This window comes from Pogoniulus pusillus, chromosome 1, assembly GCF_015220805.1.
Source record: "Pogoniulus pusillus isolate bPogPus1 chromosome 1, bPogPus1.pri, whole genome shotgun sequence".
Taxonomy (NCBI): Eukaryota; Metazoa; Chordata; class Aves; order Piciformes; family Lybiidae; genus Pogoniulus; species Pogoniulus pusillus.
Window position 1 is genome coordinate 16,977,429 of NC_087264.1, and position 16,142 is coordinate 16,993,570.

The 16,142-nt window shown below is 40.4% G+C and overlaps 1 protein-coding gene across 5 annotated transcripts in view; it reads right to left on the reverse strand.

The window, feature by feature from the left end:
- The window catches only part of PPP4R4 (protein phosphatase 4 regulatory subunit 4), a 72,711-nt gene extending 57,207 nt beyond the window's left edge, over positions 1–15,504 (reverse strand). For 4 of the 5 annotated variants that reach the window (XM_064142327.1, XM_064142314.1, XM_064142321.1 and 1 more), the window contains exons 1-2: positions 15,040–15,367; positions 14,476–14,549 (exon numbers count right to left, since the gene is read on the reverse strand). In XM_064142327.1, coding sequence (XP_063998397.1) covers positions 14,476–14,549; positions 15,040–15,156 — 191 coding nt within the window. In that variant the 5' untranslated portion in view covers positions 15,157–15,367. Of the gene's footprint in view, positions 1–14,475; positions 14,550–15,039 lie in introns of all 5 variants that reach the window. The other variant, XM_064142344.1, reaches the window with a different exon arrangement.
- Positions 15,505–16,142: the final 638 nt, after the last annotated feature.

The window sequence follows — 16,142 nt, forward strand, 5'->3', positions numbered from 1 at the left end:
CTAACAAAAATAACTGCTAGGTTCACACTGACTTTGGAAAGTAGGCTGAAATTCAGTTAATTAAAATGAAGAAAGAGTCAGAGTTGCGTCTCTCAGAAATAAACAAGATTGTTCCACATAGCTTGGAGTGGACAGACAATCAAATCAGGTAATACAATTAACACAATAAACAAATTGAAGTGATGACACAACTCTTGCAAATTTCCACCTCTTTGGCAAAATAATTTTAAACAGTAGATAAAAATGAGTACTGCATATACAGGTAATTCATCTGTATTTACATTCCCATTAGAATTACTATGAGCACACCATCAGAATCCTCCTGCCTACACAACTAGATTAAAGCAATTATCATCCAAATAAAGTTCCCTACCCTCAAAATCACTACAATGATCTTAAACACCCCTTTGTTAAACCTTTTTTTTCCTCACATATTCATATTTTAAATTATTTCTAATGGTACAATTATCCCAAAAAGACTTTTGACATTCTGCAATGGAAAGAATACATAAAGTATTTAACAGTAATTCCACCTACATTTACTAAAATGAGTTCAGAATCATCTCTGGAAGAAAAGTGTATCTCTTTCCTTTGAATGCATGTCAAATATGCTCTACTACATAGATCCTTCACAGCAGTATCCTATGAAAATAACAATGAAGAATAGAAAGTATAGTAAATGGCAACCATTGATTCATAGAATCATAGAATCAACCAGGTTGGAAGAGACCTTCAATGTCATCCAGTCCAACCTAGCATCCAGCCTTAGCCAGTCAACCAGACCATGGCACTAAGTGCCTCATCCAGGCTTTTCTTGAACACCTCCAGGCACGGTGACTCCACCACCTGCCTGAGCAGCCCATTCCAATGCCAATCACTCTCTCTGGCAAGAACTTCCTCCTAACATCCAGCCTAGACCTCCCCCAGCACAGCTTGAGACTGTCTCCCCTTGTTCTATTGCTGGTTATCTGGGAGAAGAAACCAACCCCCACCTGGCTACAACCTCCCTTCAGGTAGTTGCAGACAGCAGTGCTTCCCCACCACCACCTTTGGTTTGTTTGTTACTGAAATTAACCAGAATTAACTGATCACTAAATGGTGTGAGACAGTAAATTTTAAGTCTGAACTCATCATGGAATATTAATGTATTATATTAATGAATACTCATTAGGTATTTGATATGGCATCCATGCAAACTGACCTCTATAGGTAGAATTTAACTTACCAATGGCATACAGTGCTCATAACAACAATACTACTTCAGAACATAGAATCATAGAATGGTTTAGGTTGGAAGGGACCTCAAAGATCATCCAGTTCCAACTCCCCACCGTAGGCAGGGACACCTCCTAGTAGAACAGGTCGCTCAAGGCGTCATCCAACCTGGCCTTGAACACCTCCAGGGAGGGAGATGTTAAACATCCAGAGCTCTGAAGTTTTTTACAAGCATCACAGGGCCAACACAAATCTTTACAGGTGACACATAAATTATCTCCATTGATATTCAGTGTGTAGTCTCCTGAAGTTATGTTTAAGGCATACCCTCAGGACTATGGAAGAAACAAAATACCGGAACAAAACAACAAAATCCCTCCTCCATCCTCACCAAAGAGCACATAAAGTGAGTCTGAACTCCTGAAATAATCTAACAAGTACTAAAATCTTAGAATCTTCTTCAACTCACAGGTAACACACTATAGATCCAAAAGCTGTCACTTCTCAATTACTAATTTTTTTTTTTTAATCATCATCTTACTTTATGAGGAAGTAAGATGAGGTACTCAAAATTTATACACTTAAAACCTTCATAATTGGCAATAAATAAGTAAGATACAAAGATCTCAAAACTTTATTTCTCTTGAGAGAAAACTACTGAGTGGTTGGTGAAGCCAAATGATAGGTAAGAACCCCATATAACATTGGGGCAGAGGCTAACTTGGTTACCCTAACTGACATCCTGCAGGGCAGTAGCAATGAAATAAGCATTCAGCTAATCTATGCTCTAACATCACTTTCAAATAAATGGAAGGGTTTAAGTGATCAGTGTGCAAGTGTATTTATCTGCCCTTAAGACCTGATTTTTCCATACCAGTATGCTCCAAATCTTTTATTACAAACTCATGGTTTATTTACTTCATGTGTAACACAACAGGCAAGCAAGGTTCAAAAGAAGTTAGAAATATGCTTTAAAATACAGATACATTTGGCCTTACGTGGTGGCGAGAAAAAGGTGAAATAGACATACTCTTAGGTTAAAACCTGTACTAAAGAAGCAGGTTCATTTTAAGGAATCACCATTCTTTCCTCCATTGATTCAGTGGTTAATATTTGATGCAGCTGTAAAATTCCCTGAAGCTGTAAAATGCCTCAAAGACTACATCCTGAAATACTTCTGTCTTCGAAAATGACAGATAAATAGGTATCCTAATCCTGAGCTTTTAGATGAAATTACATAAAGGAGATTAACTGTTTATAACAGAGTATTTTGGTGCAAGCAGCAAAGAGGCAGTGACTCATGTTTTGCTATTCAATATGGACATAAATCCTCCTCCTCAAAAAGCTCTGTTACAATTTCAACAGTGAAAATGGCATCTTTGCTGTTTCTCCCTTTAAAGTCAGCATGTCTATCTCCAGACACAACAATGTAAGTAAAACTACCATATAAATATGTATATTGAAGCATTTATCTTCTACTTATGTTTAGTCTGTCAGAGACAATATGATCAATTTATACCTTAAAAAAAGCTACCTAGTCAACATTTTCAAAGAGATTCTTTGCTGTCCCTAGTCTAGCTTTCTCAATATGCTCTGGGTAATAGAAATTATCAAACTACTTCACTGTAAAGTGGGAGTGAAGAAAAAAAAAGGAAAGAGATGGTGGCGGGAAGAAAGAAAAAGAAAAGAAAAATAGTATATACTACTTTGGAAATTCAGACCACAAACTGGTCAGCTGCAATTCCCAGGCAGCACAGGCAAACAGGGAATCGGCCAGTTTTGCAGACACAATCCTCTGCAAGCAAAATGTATTGGTATTACAAGTACAACAGCACTTCTCCTGATGTGCAGCTCTGTCAATTGAGTTATCAATGCCGAGTTTGAACCTGACTTTTATTCTTCTCCAACTGATAAAAAGAAACGTTTTGGAGTTATGCAAGCAGCTTTGAACAACTTCTATTTAATCTCTGCATAAAACTGATAGCTCCAGTTCTTAATGTTGTTCTTTGTTGTTCAACAGTAAGTCAGGGAGGGGGCATATGATACCTATCTAAATTGATACACAGTTTTTACCTCAAGAAATGTGGACTCAGAGCTTTTTACTGCAAGAGTGGTTGACAGTTTGCACATAAAACTATTTTCATTAGTAAAAAAACAGGAGCTACAAAACTTTCTGCTTATACTTCTCCTTATCTTCCTTGATGGCCACAGAACACACTATGGCAGCTTTTGCAATTTCATTCAAAGTTACAGTGTTGTATCGCTCTGATTTAAGATGCACGGTGGAAGGCAAAAAGAAAATTCCTGTAGTTACTTTTTCACAATCATCTGGAATGTTAAATTTTAAAAAACTATGAGAAAAAATCTTTTTCTTTGCAAAGCCAAAAAAAAATCTGAAAGTGAAGGATTACTGAAAACTACATAAGGATAACAAGAACAGATAAATTACTTATTTTACCCAATAAGTGTGCTAGTTTGAGGCTAGCTGGAATATTTTAGTAAGAGAAACTAGATTACAGGCTGTGAAAAGGAAACAATGGTGATGTCCAATTCACTCATAGGCTTGCTGAGATGTACAAAAGCAAGAACATAAGCATAGATAAGACAGTGTGGGTCTCTGTTATAGCTGGTGTCTGTAGTTTTCTCCCTGGCCTGCTTCTGTGCAACTACTCCTGCTTTCTAACACCCCTTGCTGATCCTCTGATCTCTTCTTGCATGTAAGACAAACTCTGGGATAAGGTAGAGAGGTGGAAAGGAGGTGGAAGGGTGGTTGGAAGTCCCTCCTTGGGACTCTGGTTTCTGGGAGGGCTGTTGTGTTTCTATCCAACTTTTAACTTGTATATTCCTGTGTATAGTTCTATGTATTGTAAATCTCTGCTTGTATATTATGCTAAGCTGTAAATATAAAGCTTCATTCCTTAATTTCCAGCCATCTGAGTCTAGTCTGGGTGATTTCCTAAGAGTGGGGGGGCAGGTAACGCCCAAACCGTCACAATACAAAAGAACGCAAAACTATGCTGTTTGAGGGATTAGTCTTTCTTCATCATTATACATTATCCTGACTTGGTCATGATGATCACCTTTATTTATGAAAGCTTAGAGAAAACGTAAATTAAAAAAAAAAATATCTGAAGACCTACAAATACCTTCCTGGCTACCTGAAGTAGATGAGTAGAAAAAAAACCCACAAACGACAAACACAAAAAAAACCCTCACTATACAGTTAACTATATTAATCTGGGTCTGTATACAATTAAAGTTATTCAATTCCATTCATGTCAGTTCATCTATCCCTGCTTACACATAATCTGAATCTGACTTTCTTATGCTGTAGTAAATTTAAGGACACTGCAAAAGCAGGAAAGTAGGAATTACAGAAAAACCCTACAACTAAAATCCCACTATAATATATATTTTATATATATAGATCTCACACACAAACTATATATATATATGTGTGTATGTGTATGTGTGTGTGTGTGTGTGCTAGTTTGAAGCTAGCTAGAATGTTTTTGTGAGAAGAACTAGATTATAAGCTGTGAAAGGAAAACAATGGTGATGTCTACTTCCCTCAGAAGTCTTGCTGAGGAGTTTGGGAAGAAGAAATGAAAACATTAGATAACACTCTGGCAATTTTCTCTCACTCTGGCTTGGGCTGCTGGCTGAGCTGCATCTCTCTAACACACCCTCCACTCACTTTTGCTTCTTAACCTCTTGGCCGAACCTCTATTCTTCCTTGGGACTGGGGTAAGGTTGAGAGGGGCAGGGGGAAGGTGCAGGGGTGGTTGAGAGCCCCTCCTGGGGACTCAGGTTTCTGGGAGGGGAGTTGTGTTTCTGTATTACCTTTTACCTTGTATGTTTCTGTCTATAACTGTATATACTGTAAATATCTGCTTGTATATTGTGCTGCTGTAAATAAATAGCTTCATTCATATTTCCAGAGCCATCTGAGACTAGTGTGGGTATTTTCTAAAGTGGGGAGTGGGGGGGCGGGATCACACCCAAACCATCACAATATAAAAACAAAGTATGTACAATTTTGGAACTATATAAAATTTTGGAATATATAAATTATATACTTAGACTGAGAATTATTGTCTATCTCTGGAGTCTGTTAGGAAAGGGGTAGATATCAAAAATCCATTACTATGTAAGGGGTAGATGGGCAGGATGTTAACTACTGCCAAGAAAGCATTCCAATTACCTTCGGTTCTGCTGTGAATTGACACAACTGGCAATGAATGACTCAGCTCATCTACAAAAGAACTGTACATGTTCTCAGAACTCACAGACACACAACACAGAATAAAGAAAATTGCTCCTGAAACAACAGCTACCAAGATACTGGGGAATATATCCAAAGTCTGGTATTTTTATTCCTCAACATTAATCCCTCATAGGGTAAAGTTCTGCAAAAGCAAATGTGAAGAAACATTTATTCGAATGCAAAAGGAACTAAAAGGTAGGATTTAAACAAGAATACCTGCATCATCAAGAGTTCCTTTAGATAATAATAAGATATGAAATACCTGGTACACTTTCTTGCCTGTGCAAAAATGTCAGCCAGAGGCAATAAAAGCATGCCTCAGACAGATACACCTAGAAGATATAGCATAAGTTTCCAAGTGCTTGTCTCCTTTCATTCTGTTTTATTATGACTCATAAAGCAAAAAGACATTTTTCTTCCACAGACAGGAATTCATCTAATAGGCTATAGGGAATTAACATTCAGTCTGAAATATTCCATCTCGTCTAAAACTTGTCTCCAGCAAGGTTATTCACCAACAAAGTAGCAACTTCAAGAACTGCAGTGACTATAACTCATGGACAACTAGTTTTAACAGATTGAGGCATAAGACTTAAAAGAACCCTTACCTGCAAAGCCTGCTAAGGATACTATGACTGTTCAGACTGGAAATAATACATTTGGGCAGGGAAAGAATTGAAGTGTGAGTTCCAGAACTACTCAGTCACATAGCACTGTCATCACTATCAATCCAAATGAAAAGATCCTTGCTACTTTTGCATCACTAGCCTACTTTTAAAAACCTTTCCCTGAGGACATAATTCTGTCTTTGGCTAGAGATGTTACTTTTGCCAATCTGTTTTGGAATCTGAAGAGCTCTTTTTCAGGCATGAAGTCCTGTAGCTGTGAATCATTAGCTATTACAGTTACTATTTATCTCTAATAGAGGGTTTTCCAAACTATGCCAATAGAAATGCTCACTACAGGAACCGCTTCAAATTTCCTCTTCAATTTGTCTTCAAGACCTAAAGAGAACTTTTTTTACACAAAAAGCTGTCCCAGAAAGATTAAATTAAATGCCCTTACAAAAGCAGTTAGCCTCAAAATCTGTCCACACAGTGCAAAAATTTTTTAAGTAATGAAATAATTCTGCTTTCTTTCCTATGACATAAAGCTTTGGGCTCTGAGGCTTGACAAAGACCTGGTGTAATTTTACCAGTGTTGGCATTCAGACTAGCACCTGGTGGAAAAAAGACAAAAACTTTAATATTACTAAAGTTAACTCTAAAAACAGCTACATTAAACAGTTCAGAAAGTATACCCCAGAGAATAGGAATAATTTTACATCTCAATGCAGTTAATTCTTATCTCATTTCAATTTATTCCTGTCCTAGCATATCAACTGAGGCACAAACACAGGCTCGAGCACGCAGTCCCAGTTTCTCAGTCCTAGTTCCTGAAGTCCTTAAATTAGTATCAGAAAAAATGACACTGAATGTGGGAATGCAAAGTGAAGAAGGATAGTAACAAGCGGATGCTGACCCTGGTTCCCACCAGCTGCTGGCTAAGTTATCTCAGAAGGGATAGATAACAGACCCCTCGGTAATGAGGAAAACAAGGTGTGGTTTATGTTGATGGAGTGGGTTGTCCTTGACTATGCTAATGTGTAGGCATGTGCTTTGTGTCCCCGAGGGTATTTATTGAGAGCTGAATGATCAATAAACGTCTCTGGCATAATTCACATTGAATCGTCTGGAGTCCATGTGGCATTGCCTTTGATCACACTCATCTATGTGGGCCTTGACCACGTTTGCTGCAGGCAAGCAAGCAAGCAAGAAAGCAGCTAATTCTGCAACAACTGAAATGCCTGCTACTGCTTTTAGGGGAAGAGTAGCTGAACCAGTATTAACTACTACTACTGCTTCTCTCTGGCAGCAATAAATGGAGTCAGTGCAGGGCCTTGGAAACATCACACCATGACATCTGGAGGTCCCCTATGACTACAACAAAGTAGTCCTCCAAACACCAAATAGTAAGTATATCACAAGGCAACATCATTTGAAAATTGTTCTCAGATTGCCATAAATGGACAGCTTGAGCTACTCTTTAAGAAGTTTGTACCATTGACATATTCTAGCATAAAACACTGCATTTTCCCCATCTACATTCCCATGTAGTTTACACTGCATGCATCTCCAGGTCTTGATACAAACCAGTGTGTACTATGAACTCTTCCCAAATCAGGCAAAGGATAGAAACATAAATAAGTAATATTGAGCAAGGATAAGGATAAAAGTACTTTAAAAGTACAAAATTTTGTTACAAACACTTGGAGCTTCCCAAGGAGAATTATTATTCTTACACATGGATTATGTGCCATCTCAAAATAAACCATGGAAGTTATTTATTAAATATCAGTGCTCATCTGGACAAAAAAAAACCAAACCAAACAAACACTGGGTTTCCTCCTGGGCAACATGCTATTTATCATCATAGGCTGGAAGAGACCTCCAAAATCATCCAGTCCAACCTATCCCCCAGCCTTAGCCAATCAACTAGACCATGGCACTAAGTGCCTCATCCAGGCTTTTCTTGAACACCTACAGGGACAGTGACTCCACCACCTCCCTGGGCACCCCATTCCAATGGCAAATCATTCTCTCTGGCAAGAACTTCCTCCTAACATCCAGCCTATACTTTCCCCAGCACAACTTGAGACTGTGTCCCCTTGTTCTGTTGCTGGTGGTCTGGGAGAAGAGACCAACCCCCACCTGGCTACAACCTCCCTTCAGGTAGTTGTAGACAGCAATGAGGTCATGCCTGAGCCTCCTCTTCTCCAGGCTAAACAACCCCAGCTCCCTCAGCCTCTCCGCATAGGGTTTGTGTTGTCACATAGAAAGAAAGAAACACAGTAAATATTTAGCAGGACATTCCTATGTAGATCTTTTCTGAGACAGCATGGTAAGCTTTTCCCAGGGCAACAGAACAACTTTCTCGTGTTAAGAAAACCCACAGGCCTTTGAACTGTGTTTATTATTGAAAATGGTATCCATAGAGCTACCTGGTTTCTCCTTATTATGTCATAGATAAAGGTACTCTGAAACATCATTGACACTTCCAGACAAAAATCTGACAATGCATTAGGAAGAGCTGTCACTTACATCACACACTACAGCTCTCACACAGACTTCCAAGTCCATTTATCGTCTAAGGGATAATGAAATACAATACTTTCTGATCATTTCAACCAGTATTTGACTTCACTAATTCAACATATAGATTCAATATTAGCTCCTAAAGGGCAGGTGTCAAGAGGACAGGGCCAGATCCTTTTCAGTGGTGCAAGTGAAGGGACATGGGGCAACACACACAACCTAGAACACAGCAAGTTCCACAAAACACAAGGAAAAAAAATCTTTACTGTGAGGATGAGCGAGCACTGGAAGAGGCTACACAGAGAGGTTGCAGTCTCCTTCTCAGATGAATTTCAAAACCCATCTGGACACATTTCTGTTGCACTCTAGGCAAACCTGCTTTAGTAGGGGCTTGGACTAAGTGATCTTCAGAGGTCCCTTCCAACCTCTACCATTCTGTGATTACATAACCCGAGCTAAATGTATTCTGCTATCGATGCTCTGGAGAGTGATCTGCTAGATGACTTCCTATCTGTTCACATTCCCACTTAGAGTAGCACAAGCGGTCACACAAGTGTATTTCTTTGGAAGCATGGCAGCATTAGTGCTAGCACACAAGATTTATCTGTAACACACTGACATAACGAAAGGATCTTAGAGCTACTCTTTCTGATACAGGAAGAACTTCACTATTCTTACCTTGCCTCTGAAAATACACACCAGGAAACCTTTGCTTCACAAAAATCATGAGCCAGCTAAACATATTGCTAAGTCTCAAAACCATTTCACTCACTCATGTGCACTGTTCCCATGCTGCTACCTGGTTCTCTTGTAGTGGCACAGAGATTTTTTCAGGTGCATGAAGTCCTGGATTACAGTTGGTCTGTTTTAAAACTAAACATTATTTTCATGGTTTGCTTCAGATAAACTCCCCAATGGCTTGTGCAGGCACAAGGGCCAACATAGAATACAAATTTGAAGAGGGAGAGGACTGTCATTGCCATCTGTTTGAGGCCCAAGAAAGAAAACTGAAATGAAAAATTATTTTTCTCTCTCTCCTTTCCCCTTCTCGGAGAGCTATATTAACTCTAATCTGCATATTTACAACTAATTCCCCAGCTGTAGTAATAGGATGAACAAAAGTATTTGCAAAAATCTAAATTTTAATAAAAGTATGTGAATTAGCAGCATTTCAGGTTATGGCTACACTTTTCAGTTTAAGGTGAAAGAATAAATTTTAGATACATTAATTTATTTGCATCATAGAGTCAAGCTCAAGTAACTAACTTACCTGGCCAAAATAAGTGAAACAAGAATAAAACTTTTACAGAATTTAAGCTTCAACTTAAAAGATAAAAGAGGGGGAGAAGATGCAGATGTAAAGAAGAAAAAAACTTTTTATGTTAGTATTTACAGCTTGCCAGTATAGTTAGAAGAATTATTTTCCTATGTACATAGTGTGACAGCTGTATCTTTCAGTGCACTGTCTATGCATCAGGACCATAGATTCAGAAGGTCTATAACCAGAACACAGTAATTAATTCTTATGATTCTTTAACCACAATACAAAACAAAGCAAAAAATAAATTAAAAAAAAAAGACATAAAGTTTATATTCTAAGATTAACTCCTATCAGTTACATTTAAACAAAAGTTTTCATTTCAATTCAGGGTCAGGTTGCCTGTACCTGTAAGAGAAAACAAAATCTCCAAAACAAACATGATTAAGACTGAAAACTAGAAGAGGAATTAAACAATCTTTTAAATATTAGTAGTGGGTTTGACACCTGCATTAACAACATATACTGTTTAAGGAGTTATTTAGAATTTTAAATACTCTAGCTAATCAAAGATGGCTATAATGAAGTACAACTTTTGTTTCAGACACACTACGTTTATAAGCACTGAATTATTTCCCATCTAGATAAAGTATCTTTTGTGTCCGTAAAAACTTTGCTGGATGTTTTGGAGGGGGATTATGTGGTTTTCTATTGTGAGAGGTAGGATCACTCCAAAGCCCAAGCACAGCATATTCCCAAAAGGGAATTCAATCTTCCACCTTGATAACTCATTATTACCCTGTTGAGTATGACAGAAACATCAAGGCCTGAAAGGCTTAACACTAAACAGGCATGAATAAACAAAAAGTAGCTGAATACAAAATAATATAGTATACACAACACTGTAAAAACCTCTAGGGAAATCCATCAGAAAAGTCCTCAGAAAACAAACTGCACTAGTGTGTATGCCAGTAAGCATTCTTGTATCCAAATCAAATTCACGTCAGGCAAAGAATATGTATTTTTCTCCTGGCTGCATGCATTAAAAGAGTGAGCTCCACCGAGACAAATAAAAATATGTAGTAACACCAAACATCAGCAAACACAGACATTAAGACTATAGGCAAAAGCCTATAGCAGGAATATAAATCACTGATCTGTTTACTGCAAAAGTCCTGCTAGAGGTCACAATGCTCTGAAGTGGAATATAAACTATTCAGTCACTTTCATACAACATTTGGCATCTTATCCTTAATCTGATGGTTTTATGATAAACTATCAATCCTGAAACCAGCATAGCTGAGATGCACACAGCCATTTCACTCTTTCTGTTCTTCTGCTTGGCCAGCAACATCCAAACTACAGTCTGAATACAGCTCCAGCAATTCCAGTTAGATCTCAGTAAGAAAGCCCCAAGCGCTCTGAAACACAGATGTTAGACACTCAGATGCCTCTCCCTCTTTAGGCACCTAAATCCACTTGATTTCTATGCCAAACTCATAAACAATTCTGACAGCCTGGTCTAAAGAAGTCAAATTCCTCAACTAGAACGAGATTACAATAAATGACAGTCCAATTGGTTACTGCATTCTTACTAAACTAGAACTCGCTCAGTCTAAAGGCAAACTGCTACCTAATTAAAACTGAGTGCTGTGGGCCACAACGATCTAAAGCTGAAGTTCACCCAGTGTTTATAGAATCACAGAATGGTACAGGCTGGAAGAGACCTCCAAAGGTCATCTAGTCCAATGTCCCCCCACAGTCAGCAGGGACATCCTTGCTAGAACAGGCTGCCCTGAGCCCTGTCAAGCATCACCTGAGTATCTCCAGGGATGGGCCTCCAACCACCTCCCTGGGCAACCTGTTCCAGTGCTCCACTGCCCTTATAGTAAAGAAAGTCTTCTGAATATCCAGTCTAAATCTGCTCTTTCCTAGTTTGAATCCATTGCCCCTTGTGCTATCACTAGAGGCCTTTGTGAAAAGTCTCTATCCTTCTTGTACGCCCCCTTCAGATACTGGAAGGCTACTATTAGGTCTCCCTGTAGCCTCTTCTCCAGGCTCCACAACCCCAGCTCCTTCAGTCTGTTTTCAACCCCTAATCATTTTTGTGGCCCTCCTCTGGACATGCTCCATCAAGTCCATGTCCTTCCTATACTGAGGACTCCAGACCTGGACACAGTACTCCAGGTGAGGTCTCACCAGAGCAAAGTGGTATTATCACCTTTCTGGATCTGCTGGCAATGCATTTTTTAACGCAGCCCAGGCTGCCATTGGCCTTCTGGGCTGCAAGCACACACTGACTGCTCACGTCCAGCTTCTCATCCATCGGCACCCCCAAGTCCCTTCCCACAGGGCTAATATTTATCACCTTGTCCCCCCGTCCATATTGATAGTGAGGATTGTCCTGGCCCAGGTGCAGAACCCTGCACTTGCTCTTGTTGAACCTCATGAGGTTCACCTGGGCCCACCTCTCCAGCTTGTCCAGGTCCTTCCAGATGTCATTCTGTCTCTCTGGTACATCAACAGCACCACTCATCTTAGTGTCATCTGGAAACTCACTGATGGTGCACTCAATCCCACTGTCTATACCGTTGATAAGAATAATAAACAGCAGAGGTGCCAGTGCAGACCTCTGAGGGACACCACTTGTCACTACCCTCCATCTGGACTTCATGCCATTGAGCATCATCCTCTGCATGCGACCACCATTAATTAAAGTGACTCTGGCCACCAGGAGAGTTACTGAGTCCTTTCCTTTTGCTCACACAACTGTTTCTACATCCACATGATGAGACAAATCAAGGTGATTTAGCTGAAAACTGATCTGGATTAAAACAATCAGCTCTGGCTAGATCATTTTGTCAATCTACATCATTACATAGTTACCTGAGTAACAGTACTGGTGGAAATGGAGAGAATGAAAGCATGATCATCCACTAAAATGAATTATATACATATATAAACTTGTTAGGATTATCAAAATTCAAATTAGCACAGGAAAGAAGAAAGCAGAAAGAAGGGAAAAGAGGGGAAAGGCAGGGAGGAAGGGGGAAAAGGAGAACAGGGAAAGAGATGAATGAGGAAAGAGAAGAATGAGGAAAAAGAGGAAGGACAACCTGAAGAACAGAAATAATGCATACCTTTGTACGCTATATAAAGGATACTACCTATGTTACAGGCAGCTTTTCAATTCTGCTTGCTTATAATCTGCTCAGTGCAGGGAAGGCAATGCACTATTGAATAGCAAGAGCTTCCACTAGATTATTGTATTAACATATGTAGACAATTCCAGCAAGTGACTGCCTTACAAAAATCTTATCAAGTAGCAACGAGGACAATGAAGAGGCAAAAATGAAAACTTCATCCATCATGAGAAAATATGCTCTCAAAGCAGCTCTTCAAATAGAGTGAAAGCAGATGAAGATGTCAAGAGAAGTTCAAAAGCAATTAGTGAAAGATACTAAGTGGAGTCTTTTAACCTTTAACAAGACAATGATCCACTAAAAGCATATGCCTAGAAAAGTGATCTTTATTTGGGAAAAGAGGAAAAGAAATGTGCTGCAACACAGGGCAAGAAAAAAAAATTACTATTCAGCTATGCTGACTGCTGTGAGGTAAAAATCAAAACTGGTACGCATCCTTCTCTGTGACATTCAACACATGCAAACTGTTTCCTCTGAATTTCCCTACAGTCAACAGGCTGCTCTGACTACAAGAACTATTAGGAAAGCAAGTTTTAAATTCCACTATTTATTGAAGCTTAGCATCTAAATAAATAAATAAATAATAACATAACTCAGTATCAAAAGTAACATCAGTAGCCAGAAACACCTAAAAATAATGCCATGTGTCCCAAAAAGGGAAAATTAAAGCACTGAAAAGATCTACTCTAAGCATTGAGGGCAAGTACAGACTAGAAGAGCACTTAAAATAGCAGAATAAGCAAACTGAGAGGGAGATGCAGCTGGTTCTTCAATTACTAGACTTGTTTAAAAATGCATATTCAAATCGAAATTTCTCAGAACATTTGTATCCTCAAAGATGACAAAAATTTAAGTTATTCAAGCTGCACATAAATACTCTGAAGAAGGAGATAAAATGAAAAGCCAGAACACAGGAAAGTATTAATACAGAATCTTCCACAGCATTTCCCAAGGGCTGTAAAACTAATCTCTCAAGTTTTCTCTTCTGAAAGCCCAAATGTATACAGTACGCTCCTAATGTCTCTCTTATCGTGATAACTGTTCATGCCTTAGATTGAATATTATTAATGTTAGCACTCGAGGAATATTGCAAGATCAACTGTAGAAGACCAGAAAATGAAGTACAACTCAGTGAGGGCCGTATCAGAAACTCAAAAAATAAATATTTATACATGTACATAGGCTTCCTGTTCCATGCATTAAACAAAACAAAACAAAAAATCAACCAAACTACAGAACCTACTTTTGTCTTGCCTGTACTTTTAACATTGCAGAAAGGGGAAAAAAAAATACTACTTGAAAGACAGAAAATAAATGGAGTTAAGAGTAAAGCACTACAAATGCTGAATGTAAGCATCGTGGTCAGGCAATGTTTCACGGTAGTATTTTAAGGAATACCTGAGCAGATAAACAGCCCTTTCAATATCACTCAGCTCTTCATCAACTGTCAATCTTTCTATTTCTTCTGGTGTCTGTCAAGCGTAAAATAGAGATTATGAGTTTACAATGCCTTACTATGTCATCGTATTAATCTTCTTAAAGCAACCCCTTCCTCCCCACATAGCCAGGGATAGTTCCATGAGTAATTTGAATTTAATCCCTGACATCTCTAGCCAACATTTCAAATTCAATCAAATGAAGCTTTCACTGGGAAAAGATGTGATAGAAGTAGAAATCCATGTGAAGCATTATCGTTACTAATTACTTAGAGTACAAGCAAGTCACATATAGATTAATCTAAAAATCTAAATCAGTCTTTTTTTATATGTTAACATTTTTATATGGAAAATGCCAAATCTTCGCTATACAGAATTCCAGTTTATTTCAAAATGCCTGAAACCAGTTTTTAGTATACTGGTGCTGTAAAAAAAGCAAAGCTGTTTATTCAGTTAGCTGGGCAGAAATAAAACAGACACAATTCCAAAAGGATTTTAAAGCATCGTTCTATTTTGCAGTATATACCTTCAGGCTCCTGCGTACTGGCCTTTCTATAATAGTTAGTTCCTGCAGGTCTTCTATGTAGCCAAATAAATTGCTCTGACTAAAATCCATGTTGGAGAAGAAGATTATTGGATGCATGTAAGAACTACAGCCTTTGGCAACCGATGCTTTCCCCAAGTCTCACATCGCAGGGAAGGAGGCAGGAGCGGCACCGCGCAGCACCCGCGCCGAGCGCGCCCGCCGCCAGCAGACTTGCCTCAGCGCACACACTGCGGCAGCGGCCGCCCGCCGCCGCTGGCCCCCGCCGAGCCTCCTGGAGAGAAATTCTCCGGTTGGCCCGGGCAGGTAAGGAGCGGGCTGGTGCTTGCAGCCCCCCGGCCCTGGTATCTCGTCGTGGGACCAGTTTCCAGTCAAGTTTCTCCTCTTTGTGGGCCACCTCTGCATGTAGAGGACCTTCCCGGGCGCAGAAAGAGGACCGCTGAATCTCTCTGCTCAGTGCCTAGGCTGAGGAGTTGCTTCTCACCGACGGGGCAGAGTGCGAAGAAGAGCAACCTCCAGACACGGTGCCCGGGTGCCGCCTCTGCCCTCCCACCCCGAGAGGAGGGACGGTCGCTGTGGTGCAGTGACGGTCCCCGCCCCCGTCCCGCTGCCGCGGCACAGCCCCCTAGGCGACCTCCGCGGCAGAGCGGGGCCAGCGACGTGGCCCCCGAGCCGGGGCAGCCTCGGGGCCCGCAAGGCGCTGGCCCCCGCGGCGGGGCCGCCCCAGCAGCGCTGTGCCGGTCGCCCGGGCAACGCGGCGCTACGGCGGCCTCCACGAGGCAGAACGGCTCCCGAGCGCGGCAACATCCCAGCGAGCGCCCCAGGGGCGCCGCCTCTTCAGCAGCCGTAACCCACTCGCGGGGTCCCCCTCCTCGGCCTGCTTCCCACCGCCTCTCACAAACCAGCCTGCCCAGCTGAGCCCTCTCCGCACTGCTGTGGCTGCCCAGGGGCTCTTTTCCACAGCTGCAGCCTCCCCGAAGCTCCTCTTCCACTGTTGAGGTCTCCCCCGTGGAGCAAATCGTCCAGTGTTAGCATCCCTTTATCTCGGATAGTGTCCCGTTCCAGCCACCTCACTAGTGTGCTGA